This window comes from Lycorma delicatula, chromosome 3, assembly GCF_047948215.1.
Source record: "Lycorma delicatula isolate Av1 chromosome 3, ASM4794821v1, whole genome shotgun sequence".
Taxonomy (NCBI): domain Eukaryota; kingdom Metazoa; phylum Arthropoda; class Insecta; order Hemiptera; family Fulgoridae; genus Lycorma; species Lycorma delicatula.
The window spans coordinates 198,667,892-198,695,538 of record NC_134457.1 but is presented as its reverse complement, the minus strand read 5'-3'; the positions used below and the strand labels follow the sequence as shown (position 1 = coordinate 198,695,538).

At 28.1% G+C, this 27,647-nt stretch overlaps 1 protein-coding gene across 1 annotated transcript in view; it reads right to left on the bottom strand.

Moving 5' to 3' along the window:
- Window positions 1-14,382: 14,382 nt before the first annotated feature.
- LOC142321282 (uncharacterized) overlaps window positions 14,383-27,647 on the bottom strand; it is a 43,810-nt gene continuing 30,545 nt past the window's right edge. Inside the window, exons 6-11 of the mRNA XM_075359279.1 lie at window positions 26,802-27,617; window positions 23,559-23,805; window positions 20,663-20,685; window positions 19,386-19,605; window positions 16,895-17,114; window positions 14,383-14,672 (exon numbers count right to left, since the gene is read on the bottom strand). Coding sequence (XP_075215394.1) covers window positions 14,399-14,672; window positions 16,895-17,114; window positions 19,386-19,605; window positions 20,663-20,685; window positions 23,559-23,805; window positions 26,802-27,617 — 1,800 coding nt within the window. The 3' untranslated portion in view covers window positions 14,383-14,398. The remainder of the gene's footprint in view (window positions 14,673-16,894; window positions 17,115-19,385; window positions 19,606-20,662; window positions 20,686-23,558; window positions 23,806-26,801; window positions 27,618-27,647) is intronic.

Sequence of the window (27,647 nt, the reverse complement as noted above, 5' to 3'; positions counted from 1 at the left end):
TTAAATCATAAAATTGAATTATAACATTGTTATAGAATAGCTATCAACTGGATAGTATGATTTTACTTAATGCTACTAAATAAACAAAACGTTTTTTCCTAACGGTAAATGTATAATTCTAACTTTGTTCTTTTTACTTTTTGTTGCAGGTATGACGACGATTACTTTCATAGGTTAAGAGTAAACAGCGTTAATGTGGGTGGCTTAACTAATTAGTTTTATAATAATAATAGAAACGAGGACTACTTACTTTGTAACCGGTGCGGCTTTTCTAGTAGGATTAAGTTTTTTTTAAGGTGTTTATTCGTTTTTGTTATGCTTTGTAAACATGTGTTTGTCAGAGTAAATTAGCATGTTAAAATAAGGAATAATCGCGCTCCTTTTCAAGTAGGATTAAGTTGTTTATTCAAGTATTTATATGTTGTTGTTTTGTTTTGTAAACATGTGTATGTTAGAGTAAATTAGCATGTTTGTATTAATTAGCATGTTAGAATTAAGGAAAAATCGAGCTCCTTCTGTAGTAGGATTAAGTTTTTTTTCTGGGTATTTATATGTTTTGTTTTGTATATATGTGTATGTTAGAGGAAATTAGCATTAATGTATTAATTAGCTTGTTAGAATTAAAAAAAGTGCGTTTCCCCAGTAGCCGCCTTAGCAGGTTGTAATTGTTTTTTTATTATGTAATTTGTGTTTTTACAGTTTCATTGTATTTTAAGTTAGAATTTATTATGTTAAGTCCATATTGCGTTTTTATTCCATACCTCCATTTCCTGTAGGCCCAATTATGAAGTGAGATGTTATTTTAAAAATGCTTTGTTAAATTTATTTAATGTTAGATTAAGTGCATGCTGTTATGCCATGTTAACCTGAAGGAAATTTTCCCTAAGTACTGTTTTATTTATTATGCATGTATATTTCAAGTACTTCAAACTATAATTTTATCAATTGCGTTTATATTTGTACTAATTTTTTTTCAGTGTATTTAAATCATTTTCAGATATAGATGATGGTAATATTTTAACTAATCAATGATGAAAAAAGTTGTGTGAATGAAGAATATAAAAGGGAAAGTGAATTCCGATTTAATTTTTTTGTTATTGTATACTAATTTTTCTCGAGAGTGTTTCACGTTTGTTTCAGGCACAGAAAATTGTGATATTTTGAATTTAATGTTGGAACATCACACTTAGGTGACTCTTAGAAAATTGTGCATGTGATGCTGATTGTATTATATGAAAAGGGTAATTTCAAAAGTCAAAATGATGATCAGATTAAGATTAACAGAATCAACATCTGGATTGCATGAGTGAGTATAATTTTAAATTTAATTATATTATAAGAAAACAATATAAAACCTCATGATCAGATTTCTTTTAGAAAATTAGTGAAGGTTTTGTTTTTGTAAAAGACAGTTATAATTTTGGACATCATTAATTAATACCCTATTTTTAGTTGTAAAAGAGTTGGTGCATTCACTATAGACACATTATATCAATCATATACGCATTTTAAATATGCATTTGCCAAAGTCTTTTACAAGGTCTATGTCACATTTAAGATGGCTCATTCTTTTTCTGTTTAGCTTTCGGAACTACCGTAAAATATTACTACAGAGGATGATATGTACGAATGTGTTTTGTTGTTGTGTATTTTTTTTTTATTCTGTGTATTGTGTATATGTACTCGGTCGAGATTACAATTCATAAAAGCAGTTTTTTTATATATTTTTGTGGTATCTATCTACAACAAGGCTATTGTAATTGTTGGGTGAGATTTCAAAACTGAACATAGGATGTAAATTACTTCCACGAATAGACACTTATTCTTACTACAATATGTTGTGTATAAATGTAATAAGGGGTAGGGGGAGTACAGTCAAAATAGAAAAATGGGGTAATGACCAAAAAAAAAGAATGACTTTATATAAAAATTGGGACAAACATAAGATCATAACTGTTAAAAAAAAGAATTTGGAAAAAAATAAATGGATAAAATTAAGAGAGGAAATAATTTTAAGCATAAAAGTGACTTGACATAGAAATAAGTCAACAGAATTACATATTTTACATTCACATTTAAACATTTTTTCCACTTAACTGATAGGTGGTACGATGAACTCTTTCGTCAGGATATGTCAGAGATGAAAACTTGTTTCCAGAGAGAATGGTGCCTAAAGATGCTCGCCGATTACTGCTGGAGAATGAAGAGCGATATATTCCTGAGTATGATTCAGAAGAAAAGTAAAGAAAAACAGATATTAGATAACGTAATATCATAATTTAGGCTATATAATTTTTTAATCTGGTTTTCTTTAAATTTCCATTACTGAATACCCTGCCTTCCAATTTAATTTTGGTTTGCAGATTTGAAATTGCACAAAAAGTACTGTTGACCTTATTAAAAGCGTATAATTGGAATCACATTTTTTTTTAGAACGGTGGGAATCGGCAAGTGTTGATGGTTATTTGTTTAAAATTTTCTTTAAATTTAACTATATTTCGTTTGTTGAAAAATTTATACGAATTGTTTATCTTTTATTTTATATGATCTGAAGAAGGGGGGTTATATGTATTTGAATGATTTATAGAAGTAAATGTTATGTAAAATCATGTCTGTTTAACACTTTTATTGAGTGGTAGGATATAAAAGTTATTTGAATTGAACAAAAAAAAACATGGTATATATTATAACCATTATTCTTTTAAATTATCAGTTGTCATTTTCGAGAAATAAGAAGATAAGACATATCATACCAAGCGGGGTAGTCTCACAAACCCACCAGTATATCCCGCCAATTATAACTATGGAAACAAAAAAAAATGGATCATAAGTGTGAATACAATTTCAATCATTTTAGGACAAAGTCGTCCTACATTACTGTATATGTTGTCCACATATTTATCCTATGATCCTTATTTCATACTTTCTGTATGGAAGGATGTTATCTTAAACCACATGCACCACTCCGATACATTATTTATTTCTAATCCATGTTTAATTGGGCATTCATGGGCTGCTAATAAATTTCTCTGATAGTATTTAGTGAACGAATGTAAACTTTTAACTGAAAATTGACTCTCTAATTTTGTCAATAAGTTAGTTTGAGAGTTTTTTTGAACTGTTTAATTACAGTTTAACTATTAGTTCTAATATAATGATTAACAATTTTTTTTTTAATTCTGTATGTTGGATAAATGGTGTTGCCTTTTTTAGATCGATAAGTAAATATATACACAAGCTGTTTAAGGTCGATGTTTTCAACTCTTTTAAATCATAAAATTGAATTATAAGATTGTTATAGAATAGCTATCAACTGGATAGTATGATTTTACTTAATGCTACTAAATAAACAAAACGTTTTTTCCTAACGGTAAATGTATAATTCTAACTTTGTTCTTTTTACTTTTTGTTGCAGGTATGACGACGATTACTTTCATAGGTTAAGAGTAAACAGCGTTAATGTGGGTGGCTTAACTAATTAGTTTTATAATAATAATAGAAACGAGGACTACTTACTTTGTAACCGGTGCGGCTTTTCTAGTAGGATTAAGTTTTTTTTAAGGTGTTTATTCGTTTTTGTTATGCTTTGTAAACATGTGTTTGTCAGAGTAAATTAGCATGTTAAAATAAGGAATAATCGCGCTCCTTTTCAAGTAGGATTAAGTTGTTTATTCAAGTATTTATATGTTGTTGTTTTGTTTTGTAAACATGTGTATGTTAGAGTAAATTTGCATGTTTGTATTAATTAGCATGTTAGAATTAAGGAAAAATCGAGCTCCTTCTGTAGTAGGATTAAGTTTTTTTTCTGGGTATTTATATGTTGATGTTTTGTTTTGTATATATGTGTATGTTAGAGTAAATTAGCATTAATGTATTAATTAGCTTGTTAGAATTAAAAAAATTGCGTTTCCCCAGTAGCCGCCTTAGCAGGTTGTAATTGTTTTTTTATTATGTAATTTGTGTTTTTACAGTTTCATTGTATTTTAAGTTAGAATTTATTATGTTAAGTCCATATTGCATTTTTATTCCATACCTCCATTTCCTGTAGGCCCAATTATGAAGTGAGATGTTATTTTAAAAATGCTTTGTTACATTTATTTAATGTTAGATTAAGTGCATGCTGTTATGCCATGTTAACCTGAAGGAAATTTTCCCTAAGTACTGTTTTATTTATTATGCATGTATATTTCAAGTACTTCAAACTATAATTTTATCAATTGCGTTTATATTTGTACTAATTTTTTTTCAGTGTATTTAAATCATTTTCAGATATAGATGATGGTAATATTTTAACTAATCAATGATGAAAAAAGTTGTGTGAATGAAGAATATAAAAGGGAAAGTGAATTCTGATTTAATTTTTTTGTTATTATTATACTAATTTTTGTCGATAATGTTTCACGTTTGTTTCAGGCACAGAAAATTGTGATATTTTGAATTTAATGTTGGAACATCACACTTAGGTGACTCTTAGAAAATTGTGCATGTGATGATGATTGTATAATATGAAAAGGGTAATTTCAAAAGTCAAAATGATGATCAGATTAAGATTAACAGAATCAACATCTGGATTGCATGAGTGAGTATAATTTTAAATTTAATTATATTATAAGAAAACAATATAAAACCTCATGATCAGATTTCTTTTACAAAATTAGTGAAGGTTTTGTTTTTGTAAAAGACAGTTATAATTTTGGACATCATTAATTAATACCCTATTTTTAGTTGTAAAAGAGTTGGTGCATTCACTATAGACACATTATATTAATCATATACGCATTTTAAATATGCATTTGCCAAAGTATTTTACAAGGTCTATGTCACATTTAAGATGGCTCATTCTTTTTCTGTTTAGCTTTCGGAACTACCGTAAAATATTACTACAGAGGATGATATGTACGAATGTGTTTTGTTGTTGTGTATTTTTTTTTTATTCTGTGTATTGTGTATATGTACTCGGTCGAGATTACAATTCATAAAAGCAGTTTTTTTATATATTTTTGTGGTATCTATCTACAACAAGGCTATTGTAATTGTTAGGTGAGATTTCAAAACTGAACATAGGATGTAAATTACTTCCACGAATATACACTTATTCTTACTACAATAAGTTGTGTATAAATGTAATAAGTGGTAGGGGGATTACAGTCAAAATAGAAAAATGGGGTAATGACCAAAAAAAAAAGAATGACTTTATATAAAAATTGGGACAAACATAAGATCATAACTGTTAAAAAAAAGAATTTGGAAAAAAATAAATGGATAAAATTAAGAGAGGAAATAATTTTAAGCATAAAAGTGACTTGACATAGAAATAAGTCAACAGAATTACATATTTTACATTCACATTTAAACATTTTTTCCACTTAACTGATAGGTGGTACGATGAACTCTTTCGTCAGGATATGTCAGAGATGAAAACTTGTTTCCAGAGAGAATGGTGCCTAAAGATGCTCGCCGATTACTGCTGGAGAATGAAGAGCGATATTTTCCTGAGTATGATTCAGAAGAAAAGTAAAGAAAAGCAGATATTAGGTAACGTAATATCATAATTTAGGCTATATAATTTTTTAATCTGGTTTTCTTTAAATATCCATTACTGAATACCCTGCCTTCCAATTTAATTTTGGTTTGCAGAATTGAAATTGCACAAAAAGTACTGTTTACCTTATTAAAAGCGTATAATTGGAATCGCATTTTTTTTTAGAACGGTGGGAATCGGCAAGTGTTGATGGTTATTTGTTTAAAATTTTCTATAAATTTAACTATATTTCGTTTGTTGAAAAATTTATACGAATTGTTTATCTTTTATTTTATATGATCTGAAGAAGGGGGGTTATATGTATTTGAATGATTTATAGAAGTAAATGTTATGTAAAATCATGTCTGTTTAACACTTTTATTGAGTGGTAGGATATAAAAGTTATTTGAATTGAGCAAAAAAAAACATGGTATATATTATAACCATTATTCTTTTAAATTATCAGTTGTCATTTTTGAGAAATAAGAAGATAAGACATATCATACCAAGCGGGGTAGTCTCACAAACCCACCAGTATATCCCGCCAATTATAACTATGGAAACAAAAAAAAATGGATCATAAGTGTGAATACAATTTCAATCATTTTAGGACAAAGTCGTCCTACATTACTGTATATGTTGTCCACATATTTATCCTATGATTCTTATTTCATACTTTCTGTATGGAAGGATGTTATCTTAAACCACATGCACCACTCCGATACATTATTTATTTCTAATCCATGTTTACTTGGGCATTCATGGGCTGCTAATAAATTTCTCTGATAGTATTTAGTGAACGAATGTAAACTTTTAACTGAAAATTGACTCTCTAATTTTGTCAATAAGTTAGTTTGAGAGTTTTTTTGAACTGTTTAATTACAGTTTAACTATTAGTTCTAATATAATGATTAACAATTTTTTTTTTAATTCTGTATGTTGGATAAATGGTGTTGCCTTTTTTAGATCGATAAGTAAATATATACACAAGCTGTTTAAGGTCGATGTTTTCAACTCTTTTAAATCATAAAATTGAATTATAAGATTGTTATAGAATAGCTATCAACTGGATAGTATGATTTTACTTAATGCTACTAAATAAACAAAACGTTTTTTCCTAACGGTAAATGTATAATTCTAACTTTGTTCTTTTTACTTTTTGTTGCAGGTATGACGACGATTACTTTCATAGGTTAAGAGTAAACAGCGTTAATGTGGGTGGCTTAACTAATTAGTTTTATAATAATAATAGAAACGAGGACTACTTACTTTGTAACCGGTGCGGCTTTTCTAGTAGGATTAAGTTTTTTTTAAGGTGTTTATTCGTTTTTGTTATGCTTTGTAAACATGTGTTTGTCAGAGTAAATTAGCATGTTAAAATAAGGAATAATCGCGCTCCTTTTCAAGTAGGATTAAGTTGTTTATTCAAGTATTTATATGTTGTTGTTTTGTTTTGTAAACATGTGTATGTTAGAGTAAATTTGCATGTTTGTATTAATTAGCATGTTAGAATTAAGGAAAAATCGAGCTCCTTCTGTAGTAGGATTAAGTTTTTTTTCTGGGTATTTATATGTTGATGTTTTGTTTTGTATATATGTGTATGTTAGAGTAAATTAGCATTAATGTATTAATTAGCTTGTTAGAATTAAAAAAATTGCGTTTCCCCAGTAGCCGCCTTAGCAGGTTGTAATTGTTTTTTTATTATGTAATTTGTGTTTTTACAGTTTCATTGTATTTTAAGTTAGAATTTATTATGTTAAGTCCATATTGCATTTTTATTCCATACCTCCATTTCCTGTAGGCCCAATTATGAAGTGAGATGTTATTTTAAAAATGCTTTGTTACATTTATTTAATGTTAGATTAAGTGCATGCTGTTATGCCATGTTAACCTGAAGGAAATTTTCCCTAAGTACTGTTTTATTTATTATGCATGTATATTTCAAGTACTTCAAACTATAATTTTATCAATTGCGTTTATATTTGTACTAATTTTTTTTCAGTGTATTTAAATCATTTTCAGATATAGATGATGGTAATATTTTAACTAATCAATGATGAAAAAAGTTGTGTGAATGAAGAATATAAAAGGGAAAGTGAATTCTGATTTAATTTTTTTGTTATTATTATACTAATTTTTGTCGATAATGTTTCACGTTTGTTTCAGGCACAGAAAATTGTGATATTTTGAATTTAATGTTGGAACATCACACTTAGGTGACTCTTAGAAAATTGTGCATGTGATGATGATTGTATAATATGAAAAGGGTAATTTCAAAAGTCAAAATGATGATCAGATTAAGATTAACAGAATCAACATCTGGATTGCATGAGTGAGTATAATTTTAAATTTAATTATATTATAAGAAAACAATATAAAACCTCATGATCAGATTTCTTTTACAAAATTAGTGAAGGTTTTGTTTTTGTAAAAGACAGTTATAATTTTGGACATCATTAATTAATACCCTATTTTTAGTTGTAAAAGAGTTGGTGCATTCACTATAGACACATTATATTAATCATATACGCATTTTAAATATGCATTTGCCAAAGTATTTTACAAGGTCTATGTCACATTTAAGATGGCTCATTCTTTTTCTGTTTAGCTTTCGGAACTACCGTAAAATATTACTACAGAGGATGATATGTACGAATGTGTTTTGTTGTTGTGTATTTTTTTTTTATTCTGTGTATTGTGTATATGTACTCGGTCGAGATTACAATTCATAAAAGCAGTTTTTTTATATATTTTTGTGGTATCTATCTACAACAAGGCTATTGTAATTGTTAGGTGAGATTTCAAAACTGAACATAGGATGTAAATTACTTCCACGAATAGACACTTATTCTTACTACAATAAGTTGTGTATAAATGTAATAAGGGGTAGGGGGAGTACAGTCAAAATAGAAAAATGGGGTAATGACCAAAAAAAAAGAATGACTTTATATAAAAATTGGGACAAACATAAGATCATAACTGTTAAAAAAAAGAATTTGGAAAAAAATAAATGGATAAAATTAAGAGAGGAAATAATTTTAAGCATAAAAGTGACTTGACATAGAAATAAGTCCACAGAATTACATATTTTACATTCACATTTAAACATTTTTTCCACTTAACTGATAGGTGGTACGATGAACTCTTTCGTCAGGATATGTCAGAGATGAAAACTTGTTTCCAGAGAGAATGGTGCCTAAAGATGCTCGCCGATTACTGCTGGAGAATGAAGAGCGATATATTCCTGAGTATGATTCAGAAGAAAAGTAAAGAAAAACAGATATTAGATAACGTAATATCATAATTTAGGCTATATAATTTTTTAATCTGGTTTTCTTTAAATATCCATTACTGAATACCCTGCCTTCCAATTTAATTTTGGTTTGCAGATTTGAAATTGCACAAAAAGTACTGTTTACCTTATTAAAAGCGTATAATTGGAATCGCATTTTTTTTTAGAACGGTGGGAATCGGCAAGTGTTGATGGTTATTTGTTTAAAATTTTCTATAAATTTAACTATATTTCGTTTGTTGAAAAATTTATACGAATTGTTTATCTTTTATTTTATATGATCTGAAGAAGGGGGGTTATATGTATTTGAATGATTTATAGAAGAAAATGTTATGTAAAATCATGTCTGTTTAACACTTTTATTGAGTGGTAGGATATAAAAGTTAAGTGAATTGCACAAAAAACACATGGTATTTATTATAACCATTATTCTTACCATTATTCTTTTGTGTAATATCTTTTAACACTACATAATGATGAAGAGAGCAATTGGTATTATTTTTTTTTATCTGGAAGGGTAAATATATTTCTCTGTTTGTTAAAATATAATGCGTGATTTTTTTTTGTAATGATTATTTGACTTTATCAGAGGGAATGAATTAAGTTGATCGATATCTATTATTAAATTTTGCAATATTAAAATATAAGTTATTCTAATAAAAAATGACTAACTTTGGTTGTTATTATGCAAAGGGTTTTAATATATTATTATATTTTTATTTACAGCTCTGTTTGCCATTATTTAAGCTTTTTTTGTTCATGAACCTTAGAGACAGGAATCTGAAACAATGAGAAAAAAAGTTTCACCAGATTACAGTTAAATTATTTAACATTATATGAGTTCTTTCTGCGTTCACAAGTAAGTACAATAGTACATAAACTTAGTAGAAAAAAAATTTTTATTTTTCAGTAAAATTTATATATAGTGTTACTAAAGGGAAAGCTTCTCTTTGAAACCCTCCTCAATCTCGATCATCGGCTTTAAAGTTAGTAGTCTGTCCATGTTTATGTAGCATAGTTGTACACTAGAAACGATGTGCTTACTAGTACAGTTTTTTTTCTGTTCAATGTTATGAAGTGATGATCAAGATTGCCAACAGTTTTAGTAGAAATTCTTGTAAGATTCACTGTGTTTTTTTAAAATCTTTATCCTAATTGAAATCGTGATACAATGTATGACTCTAAATGTTTATACAGTAATTATGGATCTATAAATTTCAGAATTCCTAAAGATTTTCTTCAAACTTCAAATAAATTGTAAGTCAACAATAAATATGCAGAAAAGAACAAGTACAATGTGTAATATCACAAATCAACTAGTATTTATTCCTGATTTGTAAAATATAACTTTTCAAATTGAAGATTTTTTTGTTACAATGACACTGTAATTTATTTTAACCTATCTAATGGTGAAGCTTAGATATTAATATGTTTATATTAATCCTCGTGTTGCCAAGCTTTTCGTCACCTTTATTTTACCAAGTAATATGTAACATACCATACGTAACATAAGTACAGGCATAACATATGTATTATAATATTAAAATTTTAATTATAATAAATCTTTATGATTTATAAATTTCTTCTGTTTGTGATATACTTTTTCACTATAAAGAAACAAAAATTATTATAATAATAATAATGATTTACATTCTCTAATCAATAAAATATATCGAAAGGTTTTCACCTGTTACACCCATCTTTAGGAGAATATTGACAGAATTTTGTGAAAAAAACACATTATGTGTCACGATGGTTCATTACAAGTCCATATATATATATTACTTCAGTTATGTTTTTTAAATATTAAAAAAGGCCTATATAATATAAGAAGAAAATTATGATGAACATAATCGATGTATGGTTTAACAAAATAAAAATTTTGAAGTACTTTGAGAAATGTACTCCAACACAGAAATTTACAATCATGTAATCTATTCTGATCAGTTCAAAATAAAAATCTAAACAGTGTTTTAGTCCTGTGTACTTATATTTGTCATATATATTTATTTCTTGGTTTTACAAAAAAATGAATCGCAGATCAATTACGTTTCCATTATAAATAAATCAAAAAATTGGTATGCTTTAATGAGCAAAGATCATTTACTATGCTTAATTTACAAAATGTATGAATAGAATTGTGCCTTTCATATAAGTGACATAAATAAAAAATGAATTTCAACTTTAGATGAGGGAGGTAAAATTTAATGAATCAATTTTTTTTAACTATTATTAATTCTGCTACCTCTTTAGGCTACCATATGATATATAGACCCTCAGTCTGGTCTTCGGAACTCTTGCTAATTGTAATTTTAGTTAGTAATAATTTTACTGTTAAAGTTAAAAATTTAAAACATATTTAGGTATAAAATAAATAATAGGGTACATAGGCCTATTAGCCCCTAGTCAAATGTACGTCGACTACTCTATCATTAGGAATAATAATGATAATTTTAAACATATTTAGTATGTCTTCCTGGCTCAAGATAACAGCTGTTATAAAATCAGCTGATAATGAAGTGAGAAACATCAGCAACACTTTCTAAAGATAGCTATAAAAATAATTAATCTGTTGACTGATCTTTTAAAGGATAATATTGTGTTTTTAAAACCATTGTTGTGTATAAAATATATATGACTCAGTTTTCTATAAAAAGATTAATAGCATTTTATAATAATGTACTGAGAAAAACATAAGTTATTATCCACTGAAATGTGAGAACTGGAGACCTACTTTAGAACTCAAAAAATTTGACACTCTTAACAGTTTATACTTTGAGTCCCTGTTCTTGCTGATTCTGTATTTTCACTTATTAAATTACCAGCAGAGTGTGGCAAACTATTAAAATATTATTTTATGATAAGCAACAGATAAAATCAGCAGTTCTTCTATTGTTATTTGTGTTGGAAGAATTGTTATTCATTGTAAAATGCAAACAAAAGGAGAATTATGTTTGCTATAAAAACATTCCACTCAAGCAATTTTATGCAATTAATGAGTGGAAGGATGAAGTTTTACTTAGTTCCAAAAAATTAAGGTAGCCTGCAACTTAAAAAGTTTTTTGAAGAGAGTTTTTCTGTTATGTACTTCCAAGAACAGGTAGACTAATGCCAGTTCATTTTATTATTTTTGAATTATGAAAGGAAAGATAAACTCAAGTCTTTTTTCCTTTATACACTTAATTATAATAAATTAGTTAAAATGTGTAAATCTGCACTTCTGTTTGTATTTTTTTTATGAAATATTATTAAAAAAAAATAAAAATAAAAAATTTGTCAAATGTGATTGGTGATCACTTGTGATATACAAATGGTTTCATGGAAAAATCATATAAACCTTCTATAATACAGTGAATGTAATTTAATTTTTAATGTAAAGATTAATCCTATTAACATTTAGTTTTCATCCTTGAAGACCTATTTCAACATAAAAAATCACTAATAGCAATATTTAATGGTTTTCATGTGTTTTAACTTTTCTGAATTTTTAAGTTTATTTTTCTTCTAAATCACCTTACTGGTTTACATTCTTATTCCATGAAACTCATTAATTGTGCCTCAAGTTGAAAATCAGTTGAACTAGACAGATGTAAGAATTGGAGTGCAATATTTTGTTAAGGAAAGCTGGAAACATGATTTTTATGAAATGCAGTGAAAGGAGAAAGGCATGGAAATACTGATTATGAATTCTACTGTTACAAATGAACTTCAATAATTTTGAAAACTTTTCTTTCCAGCATGATGCCATTCAGCCACAATGTACTACTGCAGTGCCTAAGTGTATAAATGAAGTCATTGACAACAGAATTATTGGATAATGGGATTTCATAGAAATATCGTCAAAATTACCAGACCTGTTATCTGTTGATTTGTATCTTTTGAGGTGTCATGAAAGGTGAAGCATGTTACATGAAATCAGTCATATTTAAACTAAAACATTCAATAATACTGTTTACAAAAAAATAAATTCAGATTCTAGACTATGTATATATCTGCCTGTGTTCATCTTCCACATTGTTGTATCTATGAATAAAGGAGATAATTTGAGCACAATCAAGGTAAAATGTAACATTTGATTTTCATTCATGGATAGTGTAATTTTTGCCACCAGGTAAAACAAATAATAGTTCAATTTATAAATATTAAAACAATTACAATACAAATCAAATCTATTCTTTAAATACCTGCTAAGGATTCCATAATTACTTCAAATGAGCACAATTACCAACATTATCATTAATAATCAACACCTCTGCATTCAAAATAAGTCAATGAATGACAAAAAATCTGCTAGAAGCACAGTCCAATAAATTAATTTTAATTTCTGTTTGCAAAACTTCCTATGGTTATCAGTGTTTTTTTTCATCCTTCAAGATTTAATCTTAAGTGACTTGTAACATTAAAGGTTGATTAGGTCAAGTAAGAGTTTTACATGGATGTATTGAAAATAAGTTTAATATTCTTGATTAGTAATGTTGAATAATACAAAGTTTGTGTCATTTGCAGCATAGTCCCAGAGGAATCTTATCAACAGTGCAGAACCCACTTTAGGTTAAAAGAGATAAAAATATCGATACAGGATAGATTTTGAGAAAGGACAATCTTTCTATAACTGAATAGAAAAAATAGCAGAACAAATCAATTTTTCCTCAGTTCACCAAATATTTTATTACTAAAAGTTTAACTGCTAAAATTTATATTAATCACAACAAATTATTAAAAGACTGCAAACTAAACTTAATAATAAGTAAAAATCATAAGCAATTGCTTACTGATCCCTTAATCCTACTAACTATGATCAACATTACTTATATGCTTCTGCTTGGTTTCACGACCTAGGTCACTGCTTCGCAGTGGTCAGTGGCTGTGCTCCCATTTGGAAGCAAATTCCAACATCAATTTGGTCGATAACAGGTAACAGACATCTGTGCAAACCTGCAGATTAGATATTGTCCTTAAATTTAGGTAATAATATTTAATTTAAAGAGTGCTGGGAAAATCCCAATAACCTTGCTTCTACTCCACTGTATTTGTCCCAGACTTTTCAGTATTCTACTACTTTTTACTGATTCAATTGATGAAGACAATTAATACAGAATTTTTAGACAGACCACAAGTTAACAATTATGTGAGGTGATAGCAAAATAATATTAAAATGTTATCCCTGTCTCCTAATTCTCTACATCATATACATCCTAATTTTTACCAAAATTGAGAAACCAGCAAAAATTAAAATTGACAGAAACTAAATGACATTTACAGTGTTTTTAATGTTTATAATCTTAAAACTATAAGTATGACATTTATAACCACTAAGAATTTCAGATTCTTCTTAGAGGATTTAAACTTTAATTATTCAAAAATAAATCTTGGATTAGGAAGTAAAGGGAATTCTAATCAAGAGGCAGACTCATGTGCAATCATGAAGTAAGAGAAACATATGAAGAAGGAATCACTGTGAAGAAGGTATTTGAACAATTACTATAGTGAAGGAAGATGTGTGATTCATTAATCAACTTGTTTGGATATACAAAACACAGATTATTTTTTAAATAAGATTTTTAACAAATTTTAAAAGATTATTATTATTCCTTTTTATTTTTCTTATTGACTGATGTAAATAAATAATTTTTAACAACTTTTAATGTAATATAGATAAGAGAAAGAATGATCAGTAGTGCAACAAAAATGATATCGAGCAACGCGAGTTGATACCATGATAAATCTAATGCTGGACTTTTCATATATGATGCTCCTTTGTGCCTTAAAATGTATTCTGTCCAAAATACAGCTGTTTGTAATGGAGTATTGGGTCGGTCATTGAATACTTTCTTCAATTTTTTTGCATTTTCACTATAGCTGTAAAAAAAAAGATTTGTAAAAGATTTTTTTTTATGTATCCAATATTACTTCTTAACAAATAATTTAAAGTAATACATCCTAGTCATAAAATGATATCAAAATTATTTGTAACAAGATTCTTCCTATTGTTCTTTTAATTTTTTTATAAACTCATCAGTTCTTGATAGTGATTGTTACTTTATCAGATTACTTTCAATTTAATAGAAAATTAAGAAGTAACTGTTTTTGAAAATATTAAGAAAGACCTTTTTATGTTCTTCCAGTTTTTTTATAAAGCAGATTAACTGCTACTAGCTTACAAACTTAAGATTAGTGCTAAGTTAGTTAAGATAACTAACTTAGTTAAGATTAGATCTAATCTTAACTAACAGTTTTTGGTGTTTCATTTAAATATAATTTAAAGTTTAATGAATGATTAAATTAATTTTATAATTTCTTTAGTTGTCATTAATGTCAAATCTCTTTTTAATAATGTTATTTTATATTTAATGATAAAACTATCAACAAGAGGAAGGATTAATAATAATTGCTTTTCTTTTAAGCAGATTTTGTTCTGTAATTTATGTAAAATATTGTCTACAAGCATGGCTAGTTAGCTGTTCACCTCTACTGAATGTTTATTGTAATGAGCTCTTCTGTGTAGTTGTCTGCTAACAAAAGTCTACGTAACATATTTGAGAAAACTGCATGTTTGTGATACGTGTGATGATTAGATGTGTTGTGAATAAGTGTGTCGGTTACCGTGGAGTTTCTATAATTGTTAAAAGTATCTTATTTTGGATATGGTGAATGCAATAAAGCAGGATGATTTGTTATTTACATAACTTTTGCATGTAGTGTAAACTGGTATACAATTTATTGAGGAATGTGAGTGTGTAACATTGTTTCACATTTCCTTTGATTAGGAGAATGACGTCATCAACATAATGCTGCCAATGTAGTATTCTGTTTAGAAATGTGTTTCTCTCTGTGTAATGTGTGAATGTTTTCAAACTATTGTGGAATATTTCAGCAAAGTGAATAGGTGAAACCAGTAGTAGGTGTAGTTGGTCTATTTGTTTTTGTTTTTTTTTTTTTTTTATTGAATTAATTCTACTCTATAATTTCTTTTATTAATGTTATTTTCAGTTGTATGTTCCAATAGTATGTTGTTGATTATTGATGATTCATGTAGTATGTTGATGGCTTCTTGTAATGGTATGTTAAGTGTATAAATTTGTTACCTTAAAGGATGCAAGTGTGGATTGTACGGAATGGGTATAATTTAACTTTATTGATAAATTTTTTGTGTTCTTTATTTATGAGCTGTTTTCTGGTATTAGAATGGTTAAATAGTTCTTTCCATCCAATCAGTGTGAGTGCAGGAGGTGGCAGCAGCAAGGCAGGGGAATATATAGGCAGGTAGGAATATAAGCCTAACTGGGATTTGAACCAGAACCTTCTGGATGAAAGGCAGGGATGCTACTATTCTGCTGTGAGTTTTAAAAGTGATATTATAATACCTAATGCAAACAAAATATGTTACAAAATGATATTACAATATCTACTACATTGACAGATAAAAAGCAAGAAACAATAAACATTTTAAAAAATTTCATTTTTCACTCTCTTTTGTAAGTTTAGATTGCGTTATCATTATTAATATAAAATGTCTCTGCCATTTTTAGGTGTGACTGTTATCCCATATCAAACTTTTATTTATTAAAATTATTTATTAAATTTTGTTTAGTTTATCATATCAAAATTTACAGCTTAAACCAGCTTTTTTCAAAAGTGACTGTAGTTTATGATAAAAAAATTTATATGCATTTTTTGAAGACATTAATTAAAAATATTCCAAGTTTAGGTATAGTAAAAACTTATTCTTAAAATGACATTTAGAAAAGACTTTGTCAAACTGTACTAACTATACTGGTAGTGTCTCAACTATAGACCAAGATTGTTATTGCATACTTTTTGTTATTTTTTTATGGCAATATTATTGTAATTATAATTCTTGGTTTTCTTCTCAAATAAATCTACTTCAAAAGTTCAGTGTGCATTGAAGATCATAGTGCAACTAGTGCTGTTATAAAAAATATGTGCACAAAGTATACGGTTTTGCAAATCCAGGTATCCTAGATTGTTGAACTATTATTCTTCATTTAAAAAACTTATTAAATTATAAAAAATAATACCATAAAAGAATTGAAATTATTAAGACATGTATAGTAATTTACCTGGGATCTGATGTAACTTTATTAACTGCATTGTAAAATGTTTCTTCCGATATATCAAAATAATCAACTTCAACAGCGACACCCTTATTTACAAGACTTCTTACATTTCCAGGTTGATCTGCAAACATTGGTATTCCCACTACTGGAACTCCAGCATTAATGGCTTCAATTGTAGTTGCCATTCCACCATGCATTATCAGTAGTTTGATATTAGGATGGGCTGAAAATAAGTAACAGGTAATTACAATTTCAATCTACAAAATCTTCATAACAAATTTAAATGCTTTACTACAATTATTTATTATAAAAAAAATTTTGATGGTAAATTTGCTGCTTTCCATGGTAAAGTGGTAGTGTCTGGACCTTTCATCTGAAGGTCCCAGGTTTGAATTCTGGTTAGACATGGCATTTTTCATATGCTACAAATTTTCATATTCTCATGTACAAGCTTCTTTTTAAGGTTCTGGGGTGAATTAATTCACCATCAAAAGTAAATTTTTTCTTGATGAATAATTCATCTCATGAACTAAGTTTGTGCATGAAATTGCACATGGAAATTTTGTAGCATATAAAAATTGTTATTTTATAAAAGAATATTTTCAATTAGCTGATACATCAGTTTGAATATATTAGTAACTGAGTAACAGTATTCAAACTCAATACTGGTTATTTTTCTTCTTCTGTAATATTGTTATGAAAATAATGGCATAATTTTAATTACAAGATTTTTATATAAGGACAGTGAAATAAATAATTTCTTAAGAAAATGTATATGATAACAATTAGATTTATTTCTTGTTTGTAATTTCTTGGCAAATTATAACAGCAGGATTCTAATTACTTATCTTAATAGTATGGTGCAATCAATAGATATTATTGAATTTATAAACTAGTAAACTAAGAAGATTAGAAAGACTAAGAAAAAAAAAATTATAATTTTAAAAAACATTCCAACTTACCATTCAGGTGGCTGTAACTATGAGCAGTGTTGTTGGCAGATTAATGTTATTTGTTTATGTACTGAAGTTTAGTTCATTTAACAGATTATTATTATTATTAACTATATTACACATTTTTCTGTTTTATTGTTAATTTCAAAATAATTATTGGTACCAAATTGTATAAAAAAAATTATTATTATTATTATTATTGATTTCTTTTATGTGAACTTTCATTTAATGGATCAAGGTCTAGATTTTTAAATTATAGTCTGAATACATCCCTCTAATTCATTAATTGTAGATTAATTAATTCCAGCAATAAATTAACATTTATTGTCTGGCAAGCAACATGATGTATTAAAATTTCTTTATACGTACGTATTAATATACTGTTTGGAATTATGCATCTTCATAAATCGTTTTAAAGAAGTTTGTTAAAAAAATCTTTTGAAGGAATTTAAACAGATATTCATACCTTTACTTTTAATAGGCATGTGTATCTGAACTTTACACAAAATCTTTTTACAAACTGCCTTTCATTAACTGAAGAAAATTTTTATATATTAAGTTACTGCATGTAGTTCAAGTTGAAGGAATTATACTGTGTTAGTTTCAAATAAAAGTGATTTTTAAAAGAAAAATATCTAAAAATATTATCAATTCATTTTCTAATGGTTCTTTATAATCCTCACATTTCTGCATATTATTCGGAAGAATATTAACTTTCCTTTTTTTCTTGTTGTCATGTAGAAGTTGGAAATTATTAAATTTATAAATAATGATTTGATTTTCTTATGACCTGTGATGATTATGCATCAAAATAGATGATATAGACTTTTCCTGCAGGCCGTAAGAGGTGATAAATAGACCACATGGAGCTCCTTTTTGGGTATCAACTCAGGTTGTATGTTATTAGAAGCAGATCAATAACAATATATTTATGCTAAATGATGGTTATTGAGATAAAATGGAAATTAGAATTTGAGAAAAACATTTTCTGTCCTGTGTTTATGTTATGTACATTTTAGCAGAACAATATTTATATGTTTTCATTTCTAAAAAAGGACTTCAATTACAATAAATTTCCAGAGGTGTAAGAAGGTAGCCTCTCATAAACTACATGTCTGAAAGCCAGGTTATGAGAAGAAGAGGAAACAAGCAGAAGAAAATTTTTGGTTTATAAAGTAAAAAATTTCTATATGATTGTGAATAGTGAGAAAGAGGAAGGGAAGGTAGGGGTATGACAAGTGAAGAAAATATCAAAATCAATGGAAAAATTGACAAGTTTTACTCTACCAGTAAGAAGAGACTGATTAGTTAAGAATTTTCTTGTTCCTTTTGTCATCTTCTTTAACTCAAAAAGATCTCTCAAGAGTTTGTTGCAAATTCTGAATAGTCTAAGGAGTCACAGAAATGGGACTTTTGGGATCTTCTAATGTAATTGTTTGTAACAAAAATAAGCAAAATTTATTATGGAATCAGGATAAATCTGGCAACAAAAAACATTTTTTATGAACAAGAAACTGATGAAGTACAAGAGAAATAATTACCTAAGACGTCATTAATAGGTAACCATTTTTTAGTTATCACATTTTGGGGTAAAGAAGGTAGATCATCTTCTATTTTCCAAAGTACCAAGTATGGTAATTTGGAAAATGTTTTTATAAAGGCATTTATGATATGTTCTGGTAATGTTGAGCATCGCAACACACTTCCAAGAGAAAGCATTATAAATCCCTGTGATGATTTATCCAACAACTCCTTTAAATCCTGAAAATAAATTAAATTTTTTTTAGTTTCAGTGTTAAACAAAGTACAAAATTTAAGTTTTGTCAACTTTAAGTCAACCTGAAGATTACTTAGTAAATCTGTAGTTTTATTTTGTCTATATAATTTCATATTAATCTCCCATTCTTGGATTATTGGCTTGCAACATTGCTGATCAGCTGTTATTATAGATATTCTATTATGCTTTAGAACCCTGTTTTAATTTCAGTTAGTTTCTCGTACTTTTAACTGAATTAAGATAATATGCTTATGATAATATGAATTAAGATTATATGCTTAACCCACCGGGTTGATCTAGTGGTGAACATGTCTTCTCAAATCAGCTGGTTTGGAAGTCTAGAGGTCCAGCATTCAAGTCCTAATAAACGCAGTTACTTCTTTTACAGATTTGAATACTAGATCGTGGATACCGCTGTTCTTTGGTGGTTGGGTTTCAATTAACCACAAATGTCAGGAATGGTCGAACTGAGACTGTACAAGACTACACTTCATTTACACTCATACATACTCTCATACACTCATCTCCATCCATCCTCTGAAGTAGTACCTGAACAGTAATTCCCGGAGACTAAACAGAAAAAAAAAGATACTAATATTCAAATGTTAATTATGTACTCAAACTATATGGGTTCAATTATTATTACTTAAGAAAAATGTTTGTCTAATTCTGGATAAGATCACCTTATCTATTCTAACTTAACTTATAAGCTGTTTTGAAACAACAAATCTCAAACACCTACTGCTGAAAATACAATTTAAAAAAACTACAGTAAAAAAAAAAAATGAATGAAAATATTTTCAAAGAACTAGTAAGCAAATATAAACATTAAAGTAGATAAATACATATTTATTTATTTTATCTAAAGATGCTTAGATGCTTATAAATACTAATAGTTATGGAATACAATGTTAATTAAAATCAAATATCTTTTTAACTGAAACTCATAAAGGGTTCAATATTTTTATGATCTGAAACCAGATATCTTATATTGTTGGTCAATATTTACAATACACAGATCAGTAATGTTAGTTGCAGTACATGAGCAATCAAAAACTGTAAACCTATAAGTAGATTAATGAATAATATTTATTATGTTATACAGAAGATTTAACAAACAAATGTAATTTTTATAGTGATTTATTGGGTCATATTAATTTTATATTTGGTAATTAACCTATAAGTTAAGTTGTTATTAAGGTTATTTAATTACAGTAAGTAGTTTAATGATGCTGAAAATATATCAGAATATTACTGATATAATAAATCATTTAATTGCATTACCTAATTCAACAAAAATTAACTGTTTATGATGGTTTTCCCCTTGATCTAGTTCTTTTCTGGATACCTTCTTTCTTTTTCCTGTTTAGCCTCTGGTAATTACCATTCAGTTAATACTTCAGAGGATGAATAAGGATGATATGCATGAGTGCAAATGAAATGTAGTCTTGTACAGTCTCAGTTCGACCATTCCTGATATGTGTGGTAAATTGAAACCCAACCACCAAAGAATACCAGTATCCACAATCTAGTATTCAAATGTAAAAATAACTGACTTTACTAGGACTTGAACGCTGGAACTCTCGACTTTCAAATCAGCTGATTTGGGAAGATGTATTCACCACTACATGTAGTTCGTGGATACCAGAAAAAACCAATACGCGATTGGTTTTTTCTGGATACCTAACTAAGGGTTCTTTCACTCTTATTGACATGATTCAGCTGCCTTCTGCCTGCTCAGCTGCCTTCATGTTCTCTAACCATCTGCCCATGACAGTGCTTACTTAATTGTAGTATTTACTTTCTACGACACATATTTAAATTTCACGTTTAAATATTTTAGCATATCATCTTCCCTTATCATTAGTTATAATGTACAACTTTTAACTAATCTGCCTAGAACATTGTGTCATGGTGTGGAATAGATGCCTCCTACACATTGTTTCTTTTTATAAATATCTCACATATTTTTGAAATAGATAGAAGATAATTAATTGCTAATTTATGATTGTTGAATTTATTAATTTTTACTTCTGAACAAAATCAACACTCAAAATGCCAATTTTTTTGTTTTTCTATAATGTGATATTTTGTTTAATGTATAAAATTTACAAATAAAAAATATCTACATTAAGAAAAAATATTTCATTCTCTCAACAGTGAAGGGACATTACCAACAGACGCAGTCAAAATTTTCAGAAGAATATTTAAAAAATCAGGTATAAAAAAGGTATATATTATATCGTTATGTGAAAATGCTAACACTAGGTGCCATAGTGTGAACTGCTCTTTCTGGATCAGGTGGTTGTAAATAAAAAGGGCTATTTAAGACACAGTTTTAGTATTAAAATTTTCCCTTACTGGTTTGACTTCAAAAAGAAGGAAAGTCTTTCTGAGAAAATAATGTTTATGCACTGACCAGCTTGTTTGCTGAGTAAATTTACATTATCGTACTAATTGCCATCATTGTCTGGCTGCATTGACACCCTTCTCAGTGCTAATATTTTGCTCCAGGACTTATCAATATTAGTGTAGATTACTTCACTTGCAGGACTCAGTAACCTAGCTTCCATCAGCATTTCTAACTATTTCTAACTATTTATGAGTTTTCTCATTCTGTTAACCTGTTTTACTCCCACACAGTTTGAGATCAACCCACTTCTGCCAGTTTTAGAAATGGTTGGGCGTTCTTGAACTATCTCTAAGTAGGTAAACAAAACTTTTTGATTAACTCCTCATTCTAATTTCTTTCCATTATATTTCTATATGTCATGAGGAATGAATACTTCATTACATGCTGTGCAAAGTAATGTAAAGCATTTCTTGTTTGTGGGTAGTATAGTTTATACTTTTCTATCTTCTAGAACATTTAGGCGAGAGAGTAGCCCTAGAGATTTTGCTGAACTCTGTCATCCATCCATCTACTTTGCAGTCAAACCCAACCACCAAAGAATACCAGTATCCACATTCTAGTATTCAAATGTAAAAAAATTTTTTATTCATACATATATATAGCCTCATAGTATACGTATACAGTGTAAGCAAATTGTGGAAAACCTTAAATAACTTATTAATAGTTAAATATAGAAAAATTAAATTTAGTAAATATTAAAACCTTGAAATAATCTATTTTTCAATATGAGACTGCCACCCTTGCAAACACTCAGGAAGTCTTCATGGCAGTACCACTCACAAATTTTAATGGATAGGGTAGAATTGTGACACACCAATTTAAGGGTATTGAAAAGTAAATTTTTTTTCATGCTAAAAAACTTCATGCTATGACAAGTATATCTAAAATGACGGTCATTTAAAGTTTTTCACAGTTTGTTTCAAAAGTCACTAGTGAAACACTAAGAATATAAAATTAGCAAGTGGTCCTACCTCAAAGTTATTATGTGATATGGAACATCAAATACAAATTACTCATGGTTTTCATTTACATAAACTCTTACGCATTTTCAGAGGTTTAAGAAGGCAGCCCCTGGACTATTCTGTGGTACAAAGAGCTATAAATCTATGTGTCTGAAAACCATGTATTGAAAAGAAAAGGGATCAAGCTAGTAGAAAAGTTTTAGTTTATAAAGTAAAAGAATTCTGTATGATTGTGAACAATGAGAAAGATGTAAAAAAGGGGTGTGAAATGGAGACAAGTGAAGAGAATATCAAAATTAATTGAAAATTTGACAAGTTTAACATCTACCACACAGGAGTAACAGGAGTCTGATTAGGTAAGAATTGTCTTATTATTTTTGTCATCTTTTCTGACCCAAAGGGATCTCTTCAAGATTCTATATTAAATTCTGAATAGTATAAGGAGTCTCAGAATTGCGACTTTTGAGAACCAAAAGTCGTAATCTAATTGTTTATAACAAATAGAGTAAAATTTTATTATGAAATCAGGAGAAATCTACTAACAAAAAGAATTTTTATGAACAAGAATCTGATTTATAAGAGAAAGAATTACCTAAGATGTCATTAACAGGTAACCATTTTTTAGTAATAATATTTTGGGGTAGAGAAGGTAGGTTATCTTCTATTTTCCAAAGTACTAGGTATGGTAATTTTGAAAACGTTTTTATAAAAGCATTTATGATATGTTTTGGTAAAGTTGAGCATCGCAACACACTTCCAAGAGGAACTATAAATCCCTGTGAGGATTTATCCAACAACTCCTTTAAATCCTGAAAATAAATTTTGTTAGTTTCAGTAATTAACAATAAAATTACAAAATTAAGTTTTGTCAACTTTAAGTCAACCTGAAGATTACTTAGTAAATCTGTAATTTTATTACGTCTATTTATATAATTTCATATCAGTCTCCCATACTTGAATTCTTGGCTTACAACATTGCTGATCAGCTGTTATTATAGATATTCTATTATGCTGAATTCAGATACTCATATGCAAATGTTAGTTATGTACTATAACTATATTCTTTCTTTCTTTTTCTGTTAGCCTCCAGAACCACCATAAAGTATTACTTCAGAGGATGAATGAGGATGACATGTGTGAATGTAAACAAAGTGTAATCTTGTACAGTCTCAGGTTGATCATTCCTGAGATGTGTGGTTAATTGAAAAAGAAGTACTAAAACTATGTGGGTTCAATTAATATTACTGTTAGCAAAATCTGTCTAATTCTGGGTAAGATCACCTTATGTATTCTAACTTAGCTTATAATCTGTTTGAAACAATAAACACCTACTACTAAAACTGCAATTTAAAAAAAAAAATGATAATATTTCCAAAGAACTAGTAAACAAACATAAACTTTAAAGTAAGTGATTATTTACATGTATTTTATCTAAAGATTTCCACAAATACTAACTGTTATGCAATGTAGAGTTGATTAAAATCAAATATCTTTTTAACAAAGACAGCTACTGAAACTCATAAAGGGTTCATAAAGCTGACAACTCATAAAACTGACAGTGGTTTTGGGGTCTGGGGGATGTCAAACGCGAAGATATGTCAAAATTTTCCAGAAGTCAAATCATGGTACCCATTACAATAGGTAGCTTTCTTATGAAATCTACCTAATAAACACAGCCCACAAAGATACATTTTAATTTCTTGAATCTTGAAAATAATATTATTTACTATTTATTAGTGCAATATTATTATTATTGTACTACTTTTGTTTATTGTTTTAAAAGTATATTTAAATTATCTCTGAAAATAGTAGGTACTAGTTTTAGTTTGTAAGTTCATTGTCTTTAACTCATTAAAAATGTAAATTTTGTTTTTCAATAAAACAATTTTCCGTAAATCTGTATTAGTATTATTGTCTTAATTCAGTTACATGTCATTTTTCTGGTTCTTTTATAATTCTGTTTTTTTTTTTTAATTTAAATTTTAAAGTTTTTTTTAAGTTTAGGGGATGGTATTTTTTGGGTTTGCCTATGGCGGCAAAAACACTAGAGCTGGCTCTGCTTGCATTATCCTGCTCAGCTTCCTTCAAGTTCTCTAACCATCTGTCCTTGACAGTACTTACTTAATTGTGGTATTTGTTTGCTATGATACATATTTTAAATTTCATGTCTTAATATTGTTACGTATCATGTTGCCGTATCATTAGTTATAACATATAACTATTAACTAATTTGCCTCTCTTTTTTTCTGATTAGCCTTCGGAACCACTATAAGGTATTACTTCAGAGGATGAATGAGGATGACATGTATGAATGTAAATAAAGTGTAGTCTTGTACAGTCTCAGGTTGACCATTCCGTCCCTGAGATGTGTGGTTAATTAAAACCCAACCACCAAAGAACTCTGGTATCCAAGATCTAGTATTCAAATTTGTATAAAACTGATCTGCCTGGAACAGTTTTTAATGGTGTAGTATAGATAGATGTCTTCTATAAATTCTTTCTTTTAAGAAATACTTCATGAATATTTGAGATAGGAACAAAACAATTATTTTTGTGATATAATTTTTACTTCAGTACAAAATCTATGCTCAAAATTCCATACACTGTACTTGGCTTTTGCATAATGCCATAGTTTGTTAAATATGTGAATTTTACAAAGTAATGAAAATTATCAACATTAAGAAATAAATATTCCATTTTCCAACAGTGAAGGGACATTACCAGTAGACACAATCAAAATTTCCAAAAGAATATTCAAACAAATCGGTTATAAAAAGGTTTATATTATATCATTAAGTGAAAATGCTAACACTAGTTTCCATAGTGTGAACTGCATTTCCTGGATTGGGTGGTTGTTGATAGAAAGGACTGTTTAAGACACTGTTTTATTTTATTTTATTTTTTAAGTTTTTCCTATCATTTGTATTCAAAAAGAAGAAAAGTCTCTCTAAGAAATAATGTTTATACACTGATCAGCTTGCTTGTCGAGTGAATTCACATTGTTTTACTAACTGGCAGCACTGTCTGGCTGCATTGACACCCTTCTCAGTGCTAGTGTTTTGCTCCAGGATTCACCAATACTAGTGCAGATTACTTCAGTTCCAGGACCCAGTATGCTAGCTATCATCAGCTCCTCCAACCACTTCCTGCACAAATAATTTTCTCATCCTGTTAACCTGTTACCGATACGCAGTTTGAAATCAATCCACTTCTGCCAGTTTTAGAAATATCTGGGAGCTGTTGAATTATTCCTAAGTTGGAGTCAGAACTGTCTTTTTGATTATCACCTCATCCTAATTTCTTTCCATTATATTTCTACATGTCACAAGGGATGAATACATAATCCAAAAAGTAATGTAAAGCTTTTCTTGGCTGTGAATAGTATAGTTTGTACTTTTCTATCTTCCAGAACATTTAGGTGAAAGACTACTCTACTTTCTTCACAGTCAAGTACTTGAGTGTTCATTGAATATACCGTACTGAGCATACCCATTAGATTGTTTATGTAATAAACTAAAACTATTCAGCACTATCTGCCAAGAATAAAAGAGGCTCAAGTTTTAATTGACTTACCAAATTTTACCTTAATTGAACTATTGTGTCATTAGTACAGATTAATTAAAAATTGTTATGAATGTTAAAAGTTTACTAATATTGTTGTGTTGCTAATTGTACTTTACAAAGATAAAAAACTTATTAATATTAAAATGATATATATCATTTTATATATATATATATATATATATATATATATATATCATTTTAATCATTTTAATATTAATATATTTTAATATTTAGTACTCACCTTTGGAAGTGGTTTAGGTTCTTTTAAATGTATTCCTCCAATTTCAATAAAATTTGGGAGAAAAGGTTGGATTTGGCGAAAAGAATAATGACTGTTTGTCATAATTAATGATGTATTTTTATATATATCATACAGTGGAGGTATGGATTCACCAAAATACTTCTTTGTCAACTTGTATGATGGAATGTCACTCATAAAATAATATCCAATATTTGCTAAAAGCATAGTGGCTATATTAATGAATCTGTCATATAAAGTCATTTTTTCTTTAATAGGAAAAAAATAATTTGCTATATATGAAGGATTATCAGGATTTGCAATTCGTTTATGTGCCCATGGAAGACCAATAGTTGTGGCTATTGATATTAAAGGTAATTTATATTTGTATGCAAAAGCAGTAAAACAATCAGATCCAAAAAGTTCAGTTATAACTAAATCATACTCAGAAGTTGAATTTATCATATCTTGGATTTGTTTTTCCTTAAATATTACTTCACATGTTTTGTAACCATAATCATAGACAAACTCCATAAAACCGATTGGATTTCTCAAATTTTGCAAAGAGTAATCTACAGTCAGATTATTAGTTACAAGAGGTAATGTGTGTGAGACATCGATGTCATGGTAATTTTTAATAGGCGTCTTCTGAGGAAAATAACTAACGACTGTAACATTGTGACCTCTACTTGCCAAAGCTTTTAATAGTGGTTCCATAATAATAAAATGACTATATCCTGGAAAAGTTGGAAAAGCTAAAATACTTGCAGATTCACCACATACAGTGTATGTTGTTAATATTGTTGCTAGTTGTACAACCTGCAATATAAAAAAAATATTAAAAAATAA